Source organism: Myotis yumanensis, unplaced genomic scaffold (genome assembly GCF_028538775.1).
Source record: "Myotis yumanensis isolate MYYU_CA2020_CCGP unplaced genomic scaffold, mMyoYum1.0.hap1 SCAF_2, whole genome shotgun sequence".
Taxonomy (NCBI): domain Eukaryota; kingdom Metazoa; phylum Chordata; class Mammalia; order Chiroptera; family Vespertilionidae; genus Myotis; species Myotis yumanensis.
This window is the reverse complement of record NW_027223753.1, coordinates 25625784-25641309: the sequence shown is the minus strand read 5'-3', so window position 1 is coordinate 25641309 and position 15526 is coordinate 25625784. Positions and strand designations below refer to the sequence as shown.

The 15526-nt window shown below is 39.2% G+C and overlaps 2 protein-coding genes and 1 long non-coding RNA gene across 8 annotated transcripts in view; 2 read left to right on the top strand and 1 right to left on the bottom strand.

Moving 5' to 3' along the window:
* Positions 1 to 9871, top strand: part of RHBDL2 (rhomboid like 2) — a 41277-nt gene extending 31406 nt beyond the window's left edge. For 2 of the 3 annotated variants that reach the window (XM_070404771.1, XM_070404772.1), the window contains exons 5-8: positions 2265 to 2365; positions 4145 to 4205; positions 8417 to 8478; positions 9322 to 9871. In XM_070404771.1, coding sequence (XP_070260872.1) covers positions 2265 to 2365; positions 4145 to 4205; positions 8417 to 8478; positions 9322 to 9501 — 404 coding nt within the window. In that variant the 3' untranslated portion in view covers positions 9502 to 9871. The other variant, XM_070404773.1, reaches the window with a different exon arrangement.
* LOC139003202 (uncharacterized) overlaps positions 1 to 15526 on the bottom strand; it is a 53203-nt gene that overhangs the window by 24634 nt on the left and 13043 nt on the right. The window lies entirely within an intron of this gene.
* LOC139004367 (gap junction alpha-9 protein-like) lies at positions 14841 to 15424 on the top strand (the record flags this gene model as incomplete). Its single annotated transcript, XM_070407322.1, is given in 2 exon segments — positions 14841 to 15054; positions 15057 to 15424. Coding segments are annotated over 2 exon segments (582 nt in total), but the record flags the coding sequence as incomplete, so codon positions are not given.

The window sequence follows — 15526 nt, the reverse complement described above, 5'->3', positions numbered from 1 at the left end:
TTCATGTTCACTAATCTTTTCTTCTGGAATGTCTGATCTGCCAATAATCTCAACAAGTTTATTTTTTCATCTTAAACATTGTAGTTTTCATCTTTAAAAGTTTGATTTGAGTCTGTTTATATTTTATATGTTTCTACTTAACATATAGAATATAGTTGTAATAATTATTTATTGCCCTCAACTGCTAATACCTGTGTCAATTTGGGTAGGTTTTATATTTTTCTCCTTATTATGCGTCACATTTTCCTGCTTTCCAATCTCTGTTTGGATGCTATACATTTTACTTTTGGATGGTGGATATTATTGTATCCCTATAAATAGTCCTTAGATTTGTTCTGGAACTCAGTTACTTAGAAGCAGTTTGATCCTTTCTGATAAAATTTTCTAGGTAAAATTATGTTTCTGAGTCATGTTTAGTGCTAATTATTCCCCACTTCTGGTACAGGACCCTCCTATGTTCTTGATTCAATGCCCCACGAACTATGACGTTTTCTAGTTTGGAAAGTTACTTAGCCTCTCTGGTGAGCAAGAGGTACTCTTCTATTCCTTTCTGATGATTCTTTTCTTGGTTTGGATCATTTCTTCACATACTCCTCTCTGGAGTTCTCTCTCCATGCAGGTCTCTCCTCTCTGGTGCTCTGTCTTTTGAACTCTAGGTCTTTCTGGACTCTAAACTCTACTTCATCAACTTCAAGTTTACTGGGATCGACTCGGTTTTCCCCTCCATGCACTGCAGCCTGTCATTTCTCTTCAGGCGGTAAGCTGGGCAATCAGACAACTCATCTCATTTATTTTGTATCTCTCAGGGTCCATTGTCCTTTGCTATCTGATATCCAGTACTTTGAAGACCATTGTTTCATATATTCTGTTCAGTGCTTTTAGCTATTTCAAGTGGAAGGGTAAATCCTAACCTTGGGACTTCATCATGGGCAGAAGTGGACATTTGTATATGTATTTTAAAAATAAATTTCTTATATGATTACGATGCAACCACATAGCCCTACCTATAAGTTGAGAACCTTTGCTTTAAACCCATTGAACTACTTATCATTGACCTTTAGTCATCTGTATACCTTTGTTTCTATGTCTTTGCTTTTCCAGATCCCTACATTCTGAATACCTTCTCCTTCACTTTTCCTGTCCAAATTTTAAAGATTCTTCAGTGATTAATAAAAAAAACCCTATTTCCTCAGAGTACCACGGCCTACACCTCTCTGCTGAGAAAGTCATTCCTTTCTAGGTGCTTCCATAGCAAATTTATTTCATTAAAAAAAATCATCCCCTGCCCAGTGACTTGGTTGGTTGGAGCATTGTCTCGTACACAAAAAGGTTGCGGGTTCAATTCCTGGTCAGGGCACATACCTAGGTTGTGGGTTCACTCCCAGATTGGGACATGTATGGGAGGCAACCGATTGATGTTTTTCTCTCTCTCTTTCTCTCAAATCAATAAACATATCCTTGGGTGAAAATTTTTAAAAAAAGTTGTTATATTCTGCATTTTATGATTGTTTGCTCATCCATTTGTAAGATTGCTAAGGTCATGCACTTTGTATTTCTTGTACAAAGTAGGTTTAAACTATATCCTAAGGAATGAAGGAGGGCCTCAAAAGCAAGAGACCAAATAATAAAACTAAGTAGTATAGAGAGATTATCTTAGAGTTTGCGTTAAGACTTTTTTGTTGTTGTTGTTCAGGCGACCTAAAATTAGGTTAGCAAATAGATTTCATCTTACTTGGTGAATCTGATGGAATGGTATGTTGAGGAGGATTTGGAGGCCACATCTTGATTCCATGAGAAAGCTAGCCATTAGATAATAAAGTGTTTGGCATGTCTCAGGTATTTTGGTAGTGTGGGTTAAACATGTAAAATGTTTTGATATAATACATTTCAGGCAGTGTTCTAAGCATGATGCACATTTCAGTTCATTTACTTGCTCTGACATCTTATTGATATCCCCATTTTCTAAGTAGGAAAACTAAGGCACATAGAGGTTAAGAAACTTGCTCAAGTCACCCAGCTGGTAATTCTGGCCCCAGAGTCTGTGCTTTATCATTGCTATACTGTCTTCATATTGAACATTCATTCAATGTTTCAGAAAAATTGAGGTGGTTAGCCCACAAAGCTATACTTTTATAGTATGGAAGGGATAAAGTGAAAACGTTGTTTGTTAAATGGCCCAAACTTTCCAAACTTTTACCTTAGATTAGAAAGATTTATCTTTCGTGATTCTTATAGTCATGATTCTTTGTGTTTTATTTCTTTAGGATCCCTTGCCAGCTCCATCTTTGACCCACTCAAATATCTTGTGGGTGCTTCAGGAGGAGTCTACGCTCTGATGGGAGGCTATTTTATGAATGTTCTGGTGGTAAGAACTTTGGGAATGGAATCTATGGACTTTTAAAAAAACAAACAAAAAACTAGTATTTGGTATAGGAATCTTCATTTATCAATATTTACTGAGCACTCATCTTCCTTATGACCACCATTTTTTTCTTTCATATTTTATCTTATTTTCCCCAATATTAAAAGTAATGAATACTAAATAAAACTTTAAATGAAAAACAGAAAGTCAAAATCCCCAATATAGTATGTTAACAGTTTAATATACTACATTCTTTCAGATCTTCTTTTACATGTATTCAAAATCCTACTAATTAATAAATCCACCTCAATCTTTTCAAGTGTTCCACAGCACCCTCTATAGCTGTATCCTGACTTATTTAATTTTTCATTGAAAACAATGTGGGGTGATTGCAGCTTTTCACATTTACATATAGTACTATAAAGAATGTTCTTTTACATTTATCTTTTTAAGCATTTTTGTGATTTTTTTTGTAGGATAATTTCCTAGAAGTGGATTTCAATGCCAAATCGTCCTCCAAAGTTTGCATGCTATTTTACATTTCCATGATATAGCATGTGAGAATGTCAAGCACTTTTTAAAACAGGCTAAAATCCTGTCTAGTTCTTAACCCTTTAACCATGTAGGTATATTTTAAAATATAAAGTATATATATCTTATTTATACTTATTTATATATCTGTACTTTAAAAATACTGTAGGACAGGGGTGGGTAACCTGTATTCTGCCAAGGGCTATTTGGATATTTATAACATCATTTGTGGGCCAGACAAAATTATCAACTTAAAAATTAGCCTGCTCTATTTGGTCAAACATTTAATTAGTTCACCCCTAATGCCTTGGCAGGGCCAGACCAAATGATTTCACAGGTCTAATATGGCCTGCGGGCCAGACGTTCCCCACCCTTGCTGTAAGAGGAAAAATATGAAACAATTATAAAACTGTTCAAAGAATAGAAGTCATTTAGAAAAATGTTTTTCAAACTTTGGATTTAAATCCAAAGTTGTTGTGAACTCAGCTCAAGGGTTGTGAAAAATTAAGCAAAAAGCAAAAAATGAAAAATAATTTCAGTAATAAGTACTGTTTGATTTATGTGTGTACTGGGTTGTTATATAAATTATTTCTTACTTTAAGTCATGGTCACAACAGTTTGAAAATAATTTACTTAGAATAAACACCAGCTATTCCAGCATCTTTACTCCTTGGGAGGAGAGTGAATAACTTGAAAGGAAATGGAGATATATCTCAATAAATTCAAGTGGCAATGTCTTTCTGACTTTGTTCTGTAGTAACACATGAGGTTACTGCAAGCTAGACCAAGGTGCATTTTTTCTGACTAGTGTTTACATTTTTTTAAAAATTATCTCAAAAAAATAAGGTAGCATTCAAATTTTAGTACTTTCCTAACTCCTACTTGGAAAGAGGATCAAGAAATATCAAATGAATATAAACCAAAAAATTTGGAAATATTTCATCCTACTTAGTTTGACAGCATCTGTATCTATCTATCTATCTATCTATCTCATGTTAAATGTCGATTTCATATTACTTAGATAATTTCCTGATAATGAAATTGTGTCTAGTTTATATTGTGGAGTTAAATTTCATGTTTCAATTTTGTTCTTCAAAGCACACCAAAGTTGTACTTCCCAAATATATTCTTTGTTTTGCAAATATTTGACATAATTTATTCTAAATGAAAAAGAAGATAAAGAGGAAGTACAGTTGAGGTTTCATTTGCCAATAGAGAGCTTATCTTAATTATTATTTATCTCTTTGCAAGAATTTTCGAGAAATGATTCCTGCCTTGGGAATTTTCAGACTACTGGTCATCATCGTTATAAGTAAGTTTGTTTTGTGAACACTTCACTCCTTCAGTTTTCTCGGTTCATCCTTCAGAAGGTTAACCTAGTCCGTGGTCAGCAAACCTCGGCTCGTGAGCCACATGCGGCTCTTTGGCCCCTTCAGTGTGTCTCTTCCACGAAATACCAGGTGCGGGCGTGCACGTACAGTGTGATTGAAACGTCATGGCCCATGCGCAGAAGTAGGTATTTTGTGGAAGAGCCGATATTTTGTGGAAGAGCCACACTGAAGGGGCCAAAGAACCGAGTGGCTCGCGAGCTGTGGTTTGCCGAGCTGCAGTTTGCTGACCACTGAGATGCACAATGGACAGGGTTGGCTTAAAACCTTTCACTAAAGAAGTTATAGGCTTGGGGCATGATTACCCACAGTGACCTGCCCAGTTAGGAATTTATGGCCAGCTCACCCTGTAGGTTACTTTCCATAGAACCTTTCTTTTAAATCCACAAAAACAATAGCAAAGGCAGGGCCAGTTATACTGTGTTTCCAGAGCTGATCCAGATAAAGCTGTGTCTGCTCGTAGGCTTGTGGGGAAGGGCAGATGCTGGGGTCAGCCTGTGGGTTCGGACTTGAGGGCCAAGGCAGAGGTGACACTTGATAAGGCCTAAGATTTTTGCTGTCCACGTGGTAAGAAAAAATGATTCTGCTAATTGGTATTGAGCTCAGTGATCCGCACTGTGGAAACAGGGACAACCACCTTTGAGGAAAGAGACTAAATAGAAACAGTTTAACTGTAAAAAAATAGGTTTCATCCTGAGAGAAAATAAGTGACTTATTTATAGTCTATATACCATACTCAACATAATTATTTTTTCCTTGAGGAGAAATCCAAGGGCTGAGGGACAGTTGCCAGCACAGACGGGAGAGCTGTGCAGGGAGGGAGCGAGGAGAGTTGCTTTGGGAGCCGAGGTGCCACCCGAGTGGAATCACACCAAGAACCAAGGGACAGCCCTTTGACTGAAAAACGTTGTTACACAAGTTACCTGCGTCCTCAGTCTGCTTCTTTTGTGTAATTACAAGTGACTTTTATAAAATAAGCCTCAAACCTTTGATGGGGAAATAATTTTTATACTCTTCTTGAATTCTCTTCAATGTCGGAGTAAAAGCCCTTTCCTCATGCACAGTGTTTCTCCAAAGATAGTTTAGTCAGAATATATCATTCTTGAGCTAACTTGATAAAGCCACTGAATGATGTACTTTTATTATGTCCCACAATAGAGGTAGGACAGGCCAACGTTAACCTTCCCCACACATTTCTTTTTCATTGATTTGAGAGAGAGAGGAAGGGAGAGGGATAGAACCATTGATGTGAGAGTGAAACATTGATCGGCTGCCTCCTGCATGCCCCCTACTGGGGATCGAGCCCACAACCCAGGCATGTGCCCTGACCGGCACATGGTTCATGGGTTGGTGCTCAACCACTGGGCCACACTGGTTGGGCACATCATTTCTAAACGTTCTTTGGCCTGGTTTACCTACTATTGAAAATTAGAAAAGTTACAACACATGCCAGACTCTTATAAGTACATTTTAATTTTAAACAAATTTTCTTGGGAAAATGTATATATTTATATTTTAATAATAAAAATTATTTTAAAAAATTTGATTTGAGAAAGAGAAACACCAATTTATTGTTCCACTTATGTATTCATTGGTTGATTCTATTTATATATATATATTTTATTGATTTCAGAGAGTAAGGGAGAGGGAGAGATAGAAACATCAATGATGAGAATCACTGATTGGCTGCCTCCTGCATGCTCCCTACTGGGGATCGAGCCCACAACCTGGGCATGTGCCCTTGACCGGAATCGAACCCAGGACCCTTCAGTCCGCAGGCTGATGCTCTATCCACTGAGCCAAACTGGCTAGGGCTCATTGGTTGATTCTTGTATGTGCCCTGACTGAGGATCAAACCTGCAAGCGTGCCAGTGGTCGGCAAACTCATTAGTCAACAGAGCCAAATATCAACAGTACAACGATTGAAATTTCTTTTGAGAGCCAAATTTTTTAAACTTAAACTATATAGGTAAGTGCATTGTTATTAACTTAATTAGGGTACTCCTAAGGCTTAGGAAGAGCCACATTCAAGGGGCCAGAGTCACATGTGGCTCTCGAGCCGCAGTTTGCCCACCACGGGTAACCAACTGAGCTACCTGACCAAGGCTAAAAATTATTCTTAATTGTGGAGGACATTTGGCCTTAAGCACCTTCCTTCACTAAGCATTATTTGTTGGGTGTGTTTCCTGACAAAGCTAGTGAGCTTCCCTCTGGAAAATGTCCAGAAAATCTCACATTTTCATTGTTTAAAAAAAAAGGTCGGCATAAAGGCAACCTTCTTAAAACGAGTGCTAAATTTTTAGTGAGGATAATGATTGGGTTTGGAATGAGGAAGACCGGAGAAAGCAAGGATTTATTGGGAAAACATGTCTCAGTTTAGAGACTGCAGCAACTTAGAAGCAAACTCCCCCAGAAAGCAGAAAGGGCCAGAGATGGGTGGAGGGGCAAGATAAAAGGGAAATGGAATGGAGAAACTGACATGCTAAGGGTTACAAAGGCTTTTTGAGAGGAGCCTCCTCCTACCCTGGAAGACTAACCCAGAGGAACTGTTTCCAAGAAGTCAGCCCTGTTCTTTGGCAGGGTTTTCCCTATACTTTCCTAGTCCCATCTCTATTGGCTCAGGAAATGCGAATGATTGAAAATACCACACAGCCACCTTTATCCAGAACTTCCTGGACCTCAATCCCTGTCAGGTGACTTTTAACTGGGTCTTTCCATCTCTTAGGATGCAATGGCTCCCTGAGTGGAGCGCAGGGAATTGGGGGATGGGTGTCGAATGTGGCAGCTGCATGAGATGTTTCCAAGTGCTGCACATGTAGGGTGGGAGTCCTAGGCCAAGAAACCGGGAAGCCTCCTTTTGTAGCGCAGATCTGACTTATTGGAAGAATGTCTTAAGCTTTGGCTCTCACTGTTCCATCGGAGGACGTGCACTCATCCCTATCTTGGCCCATCTTCAGTAATTAGGGGTAATTAGTGTGGTAGGTGAGAGTGGAGTCACACTGCTTAAAGTTCAGGTCCTGGCCCTGCTTCTGAGCTGTGTTAAGTACTTGGGCAAGTACTAACCTCGGTGCGTTGGTTTCTTTATGCATAAAATGCCACCATCATTCCTCGCTGGTCTCCCTGCTCCTGTCCTCGCTCCATAGGGTCTATTCCCTATATAACTGTCAGAATGAGCTTTTACAAACATAAGATAGATCATGTCACTCTTGTGTTCAAAAGCTTTCAAAGGCTTCCTATCCCTCGGAATAAAAGTCGAAGTCCTTACACGGCCCCTACATGGACTGGCCCCTGCTCATCACCTATCGCTTTATCCCTCACGGTAGTCCAGAATCCCCTGGAGGTCTTGTTAAAACACAGACCGGGGGCCTCACCTTCAGTCTCTGGTTCAATAAGGCTGGGGTGGGCCTGAGAATTTTAATTCCTAATGAGCTTCCAGATGCTGCCGCTCCCGCTGCTTTTGGGAGGGGCTGAAGGGAGGAGAACCACACTTCGAAAAACATTGACTGAGCCAGATCAACTGCTTTAGTATTCCTCAAGCCCACCAGGCAAGTCCCTACCTTAGGGACTTCGCGTTTGATCTTCCCTCTGCCTGGCTCTCATTTCCAAGGTCAGCATGGCTCACACCCTTATTAAAAGTCACACCCTAGCCCCAGCTTTCCCAATTCTCCCCACCTCCCCCGTTGTGTTTCTCCACAGCACTTAGCACCACTTGACACACTGCATGTTTTCCTTGTTTGTTTGTTTGCCTCCCTCAGCTCCATCAGACGGGGCTGTGTGATCTAGTCTTGACTTCCCTTGTCTCTTCCTCTTCCCTCCCTTTGTATTTAGAAGCCCCTTCCTTAAAACCTAAAACCTTTTATTAGAAGTCTGCTCACTCCAGCATGTCCACCACCTAGGTAGTGCCTGGCACATAGAAGATAACAAATACTTGTTGGATGAATAAATCTGCAAAATGGGATAATGATAGTACTGACTTTGTAGGGTCATTGTGAGGACTGATACAAGGTTAATCATGTAAAGCACCTGGCACGGAATGTCTTAATAAATGTCAGCTGCTACCACTATTGGGGGAAACCAAAGCACTCAGTGTGCCATTGGAGACCTTGGAGCTTCATCAGCTTGTCTTTCCTTCTAGTTGCATTGGATATGGGATTTGCTCTCTACAGAAGGTTCTTTGTCCCTGCAAATGGGTCACCGGTGAGTTTGACTTATTCTTTTTTATAAAATATATTTTTATTGATTTCTGAGTGGGAGAGAGAGAAACATCAATGATGAGAAGGAATCATTGATTGGCTGTTTCCTGCACGCCCCCTACTGGGGATCGAGCCTGCAACCCGGGCTGTGCCCTGACTGGGAATCAAACTGTGAACTCCTGGTTCATAGGCCAATTCTCAACCACTGAGCCACGCCGGCCGGGAAGGTTCTGAGTTTTGTTTTTTTTTTAAATTCAGAGTGCATGCTCTTTTTTAAAAAATATATTTTATTGATTTTTCACAGAGAGGAAGAGAGAGGGATAGAGAGTTAGGAACATCGATAAGAGAGAAACATCGATCAGCTGCCTCTTGCACACCTCCTACTGGGGATGTGCCCACAACCAAGGTACATGCCCTTGGCCGGAATCGAACCTGGGACCTTTCAGTCTGCAGGCTGATGCTCTATCCACTGAGCTAAACTGGTCAGGGCGTGAGTTTTAAATCTGACATTTCATTTATGTGCGATCAGATTATGCTCCTATAAAGATCCTTCACGCAACTCAACTCTGTTCTCTTGGTTGGCTCTATAGAACCATCCAAAATGGGATGATGGTCAAGTAGACGGAGAAACAATTACTCTGCCTTGTGCACTGAGATAGTGAAATGATACTTCTTAGCTTTGCATATAGAACATCTCTCTGTGTCTCTTGCCTGAGCTCCTTGTTCTTCAGACTTTTAAGAGTCTTATGTGACTGGGATGGTCTTTGTTGTTTAGTAAGAGAGATGTAACTGAATTATGTAATTAGCATTTTTTCACTTATTTCCATTTTCCTCCTTTTCTCCCAAGGTGTCTTTTGCAGCTCACATTGCAGGTGGATTTGCTGGAATGTCCATAGGTTACACCGTGTTTAGCTGCTTTGATAAGACACTGCTGAAAGATCCACGGTTTTGGGTATCAATTGCAGCTTATTTAGCTTGCATCTTATTTGCCGTGCTTTTCAACATTTTCCTATCCCCAGCAAACTGACCTGCCCTAACAGAAGCCAATTAATAAAAAGAGCCATCTGCGGGAAAACTGGAGAACTCTTATGAAGAAACAGAGAAGCCCCAGCAAATTTTCAAAGAAGGAAAAACACCATTGAAGTGATCAGTTGCAAGGACTTCCAACAAAAGGTTTTAGGTTTTAAGGAAGGGGCTTCTAAATACAAGGGGAGGGAAGAGGAAGAGAAAAGGGAAGGAAGGACTAGAAATTTGGTCTTTCCCAGGCATATGGTGTGCATGCATGTATCCTCTAAAAGAGACTTGTTCTTCGAGGATGTATTACAGAGATGGCTTGCTAGAACCAAGAACACTGTACTGTGCTGATAATAAAAACTTTTCATACCTGTGCCAGACTACTCATAGTCATTTTCAATCACTGTTCCAGCAGATAGATCACTGAGGTGCTTTATATACATTATTGCTAACCTTTTTAAGAACCCCAAAAGGTGGCTATTATTCTGCACCCTGGAGAGGAGGACATGGAAACTCTTTTAAAAAAATCAAGTAACTTGTCTAAGAGGGAGCACAGTTTACAGATTGGTAATGACTTGAAAGCCTATACTCTTCTCCCCTCCTGGTCTAACAATGCCATATCCCCCAAATACTGAAGGTTGAGTATCGTGGGAGTAGGGGAATAAACATTTCTGTGGGTGCACCAGGGATGTAGAAATACCTCATAGGAGAAGATGGAATTCTCTGGACAGCTAGCTTCAGATTCTAATGGCTTGTCTAGGACCCCAAGGAACCTGGAACTGGCTTCCCAGTGCATACTGTGCACCTGGCTCTGGACTGTCATCTGTGATGACATTCTCATCCTTCACTGGCTAGTGGCTCTCCTAGGAGTGGGTGGGATTTATTTTCAGAAGGTAAAGATGTCATATCTGAAGGCTGAGATGCCTGTGTCGTTTTCATGTAAAGGACCCAGATTGTTGGCCATTCTTTTTCCCAAACAGTAGTTTTAGGTTATTCTCCTTTCGTCATCCCTTCGACATGTTTTATTTTTAAGCACCCCCACGTAATATAGTGAGGAATGTATTTTAGCATTTTGAGAAAAGCTGATCTGGCATTTGTTTAAAACTTTAAAAAAAAAATTGAGTATGAGAATATGAGTATGTTCTTGGTTAAACAAAGATTTGAATAAGAATGTAAAAAGGTATCCCCCCCCTTTTTTTTTTTTACTTTCTCACCCTCCAAACTGCTTTTTGCCCCTGGTGATGACCACTGTCAACAGCTGGGTGTGTATTCTAGGCCTTTTTCTATCCAGGATGAGCAGAAAGGGAAATGTATTGTAGATGATGGCTCACTACTCACTGCACTGAATTGCACTAATCTACTCTACATCCCCAAAGGGACAAATTCACAGAAATGCTCATCTGCCATGGTGGATACACCAGGTCACTAGCTCTGAGGAGAGACCTTTAATGACCTAAAGGGCAATGTAATTGTTAATCACAGGAAACTGGACAGCAACAGGGTTCATCTAACTATGAAATCGGACATGACCCATTGATTATTAATACTGATGACTAAATAGTTATTATCTAGTCAGAAAGATTTTCTGGTACCAGAAACATTGTTCACATGACCAAACACAGTGATTATCTTATTGGGTTCCCCAGAGGGCAAAATTACCGTAAAGAGAGCACATACAAACATTGGGTGTTTTAAATTTGATATCTCTGAATTACAGAGGAACCATTTATTCAGCTTAATTTAGGGATAATTTTAGTCTTCTAAAGTGCTGGGTTATTGGACATACTGTAAGTATTCTTATCTGCTGTTCAATAAAGTATCCACTAGGCACAGCTGGCTTACACATGTCACGTTGCCAGAGCACAAAAGCTGCACCTGACTAGGGGCTACCTCACTGGAGAGCACACATCGTCTATTTCATCATTGCTGCCAAAAGCTCTATTGGACAGCCTGTTTTAGAGGCAAGAATGAGCTGAAAGGGAAACGGATTTTAGCTGGTGGCTGACTCATTCACTGCACTGAATGGAACTGAACCTGCTCTACACCTGAAAAGGGAGCACAAGTTGGAAATGACTGAGCTATAACTTCTAAGAAGGATTTGCTTCTGATTCATAGTCATCTAAACCAGCGGTTCTCAACCTGTGGTTCGCGACCCCTTTGGGGGTCAAACGACCCTTTCACAGGGGTCGCCTAAGACCATCGGAAAACACGTATATAATTACATATTGTTTTTGTGATTAATCACTATGCTTTAATTATGTTCAATTTGTAACAATGGAAATACATCCTGCATATCAGATATTTACATTATGATTCATAACAGTAGCAAAATTACAGTTATGAAGTAGCAACGAAAATAATTTTATGGTTGGAGGTCACCACAACATGAGGAACTGTATTAAAGGGGTTGCGGCATTAGGAAGGTTGAGAACCACTGATCTAAACTAAGAAAGGTTTGTGTTAATTTCTCTCTTAGCTAATTAAGAGCCAACTGAAATGTTTTATTTTCTGCTTTTGAATTCTATAGTAATGTATTTATGTACATAGTATTCATGTCATTTGCTATAAAAGCTTTAGAATCTAAGACTTGTGGTGAAATAATGCTGCTGCTTTCAGGAAATACTATTCCCTTTAAGGAAAAAAAATCTTTTATTTCTTTTTGTGATAGAAAAGTAAAGTGCTCATGTTAAAAAAAATTATTAAAAATCAAGTCAATTGTACTCATACTACCCAGAGATAAGTATATTTTGATGAATATACTTCTAGGCTTTTTTTGTTGTTGTTAATCCTCACCAAGGATATGTTTTCTATTGATGTTTTAGAGAGAGTGGAAGGGAGGGGGAAAGAGAAACATTGATGTGTGAGAGACATATTGACTGGTTGCCTTTCACACACACGCCCCGACCGGGACCAAGGATGAAGCCTGCAACTGAGGTACCTGCCCTTGCCTGGAATTGAACCTGGGACCCTTCAGTCTGAGGGATGACCCTTTAACCACTGAGGAACCGGCCAAGGCATAGGCTTTTTTGGGTATGCATCTCTACATTTAAGTAAATTCACAATGATGGGGCCATATTATTCTATTTTATAATCTGAAAATTACTGAAACTATCAAATGTCTTTTTAAAAAATATATATTTTATTGATTTTTACAGAGAGGGATAGAGAGTTAGAAACATCAATGAGAGAGAAACATCGATCAGCTGCTTCCTGCACACCCTCTATTGGGGATGTGCCCGCAATCAAGATACCTGCCCTTCACCTGAATCAAACCTGGGACCCTTGAGTCCACAGGCCGATGCCCTATCCACTGAGCCAAACCGATTAGGGCTCAAATGTCTTTTTATATTAATATATAATGATCATTTTTACTGTTTGCATACTACCAAACTGTGGGTGTACTATTATTTGTTATGTAAAATAGTCTTTCTTGTACTGATAATTATTGTGTATGTTTTCAAGTTATGATTACTATCATAATACCTGCTTACACTTTTTTTATGTCTTTTATTTTATAAGAGGCCCAATGCACGAAATTTGTGCAAGGGGCTCGGCCCTCGCAGCCCCCGCTTCGTCCGGCAGGACGTCTGGAAGGTCGTTTGGCTGTCCGGTCTAATTAGCATATTATGCCTTTATTATTATAGATTACTTTTTAAAATATATATTTTTTATTGATTTCAGAGAGGAAGGGAGAGGGAGAGAGATAGAAACATCAATGATGAGAATCATTGATCGGCTGCCTCCTGCATGTCCTCTACTGGGGATCGAGCCCACAACCTGGGCATGTGCCCTTGACTAGAATTGAACCTGGGACCTTCAGTCCACAGGCCGACACTTTATCCATTGAGCCAAACCAGTTAGGGCCCTGCTTACACTTTAAAGTGCTTTGAATTGTTGGGTCAAAGAGTATATTATTGTTAACATAAATATAAATTTTCTCTGTCTCAGGAATACAACTACATTTTAGAAGGTTGATGCTTTTCCAAGTCTTTTTTAACTGCATAAAGATTTCAAAAAGGCTCTAACCAGATATTTAAAAAATCAAAACTATATTTAAATAATTAAACTTTTAAGAGAAAATAGATGATTTCTTAATGTCTCTTGAATGCAGATTTCTTAAGTTTGCTTAAAGAGAAAAACCAGTTTAATAACAACGATTAAGAGCTGACTTTAGAGTTATATTAATTTAGCTGAGACCTTGGATAATATAAGGTGTGCCTCAGTTTCCTCACTATAAAATAAGGAAGCAACATCTTGTAGGATTTTTGTGGTGAACATATCTTGTAACTATACTATCCCAGGATGTTGTTTGTGTAACGTTTCCCTTTCTATAAGGGATATAGGACATGCATTTATATTTTAGATGAAAGTGAATGAAAACATTTATTCTTTTTACTTTCTTTTGGGATATATTTCTTCTTAGATAGATATCCGAGGATACCAATCTTAATATAAAACCTGGCTGATAATCCAAGCATGTAAATTATAACTGGTCCTATTGCTCCTTCCACAAAGGCAAGCTTCATGTCTTAAATAGGTCAAACACTGTTACAACAAAAATTCCTATAATATCATCACCACTCCAATGTTCCATTTATTTCTCTAATAACATCTTGGTAGTAAAAATAGTTGAAAAATTTTGGAGTTAATTTTAAGATGATAAAATTTTTACAATATTTTTCATAGCAAAATATAATAAAGATTTGATGACTATTCATGAATATACTACTGAAATGATTTCTGAAAATGTTCAAAAACTGCCATAAAGAAACTAGAATCTAGACATTTAAATGTGGATTAAAAAAAACTAGTCTAAATTCTTATAGCAAGAGCCAGATCTGTTTCCTCTGCTTTCATTAAATGCTGTATCTTACTGAATGATGAAATGAAACACATTCATTTTCCTTTGTGTATAAATGAGATTTTAAAATCACTGACTTTGGTTATAACTTAATAGATCAAATCAGTAGTTTCAGGAACCTCTCCAAAAGCTGAGTTTAAAAAAATAAAACAACAAACTTCAGCTAAGTAAGAAGATGCCTTACTTATAGGGAGTTCTATAATTTTATTCTTAATAGAGATTATATGCAGTGCTCTCCAGTATCATGTTTTTATTTATTATTATTATTGCATTATGAGGTCTAAACATAAGTGAATTAAAAATCCTAATATCTTAAATATATTTGTGGTAACAGATTATCACAACTCTAGGGAAAAAGTAAAGCAACCAGCACATGGATAGAGTGATGTTTTGGCCATAGGTTTGCTTTAAGGAAGAGCACACAGTCAGAATGGAAGAATTTACCTGCCTCCTAGTTGCTGGGGTTCAGAGCTAAGATGGTGGACTAAATAAACACGGGGGACTGGAGTTTCCTTGGAGGCATTCTGGAGGAAGTTCACATCCACTGCACTGTGATTGGAAAGATCTGGCTCACCACCCTGTTCATATTTCGTATGCTTGTTCTGGGTGTAGCAGCTGAAAATGTCTGGAATGATGAGCAGCCTGGCTTCATCTGTAACACAGAACAACTTGGCTGCAGAAATGTATGCCATGACCAGGCTTTTCCTTCTCCCTCATTACATACTGGGTTCTGCAGGTGATTTTCGTGTCTTCACCATCCCTGGTCTACATGGCCCATGCTTTGTGCCGACTGAGAGTTCTGGAGAAAGAGAGGCAGAGGGAGGAAGCTCAACTGGGAGGAGAACTGAAAGGGGTTGAGTTTGATATGTCTGGGGATCAGAGGAGAGTGGAGCAAGCACTTTGTCAGCTGCAGCAAAGGAAACGTAATAAAGCTCTGCTCAGGGGAACCTGGCTTTGCACCGACGTGATTCACATTTTCACTTGCTCTGTTGTTGAAGTTGGGTTTATGATTGGACAGTACTTTTTATATGAATTTCATTTAGAGCAGTGGTTCTCAACCTTGGCTGCACATTAGAATCACCTGGGAATCTTTTTAAAATCCTGATTTCTGGGCCTCATCCTCTGGAAATTCTGCTTCTTTGTTACTAATGTGGCCTCACCCCATAACAAAGAAACA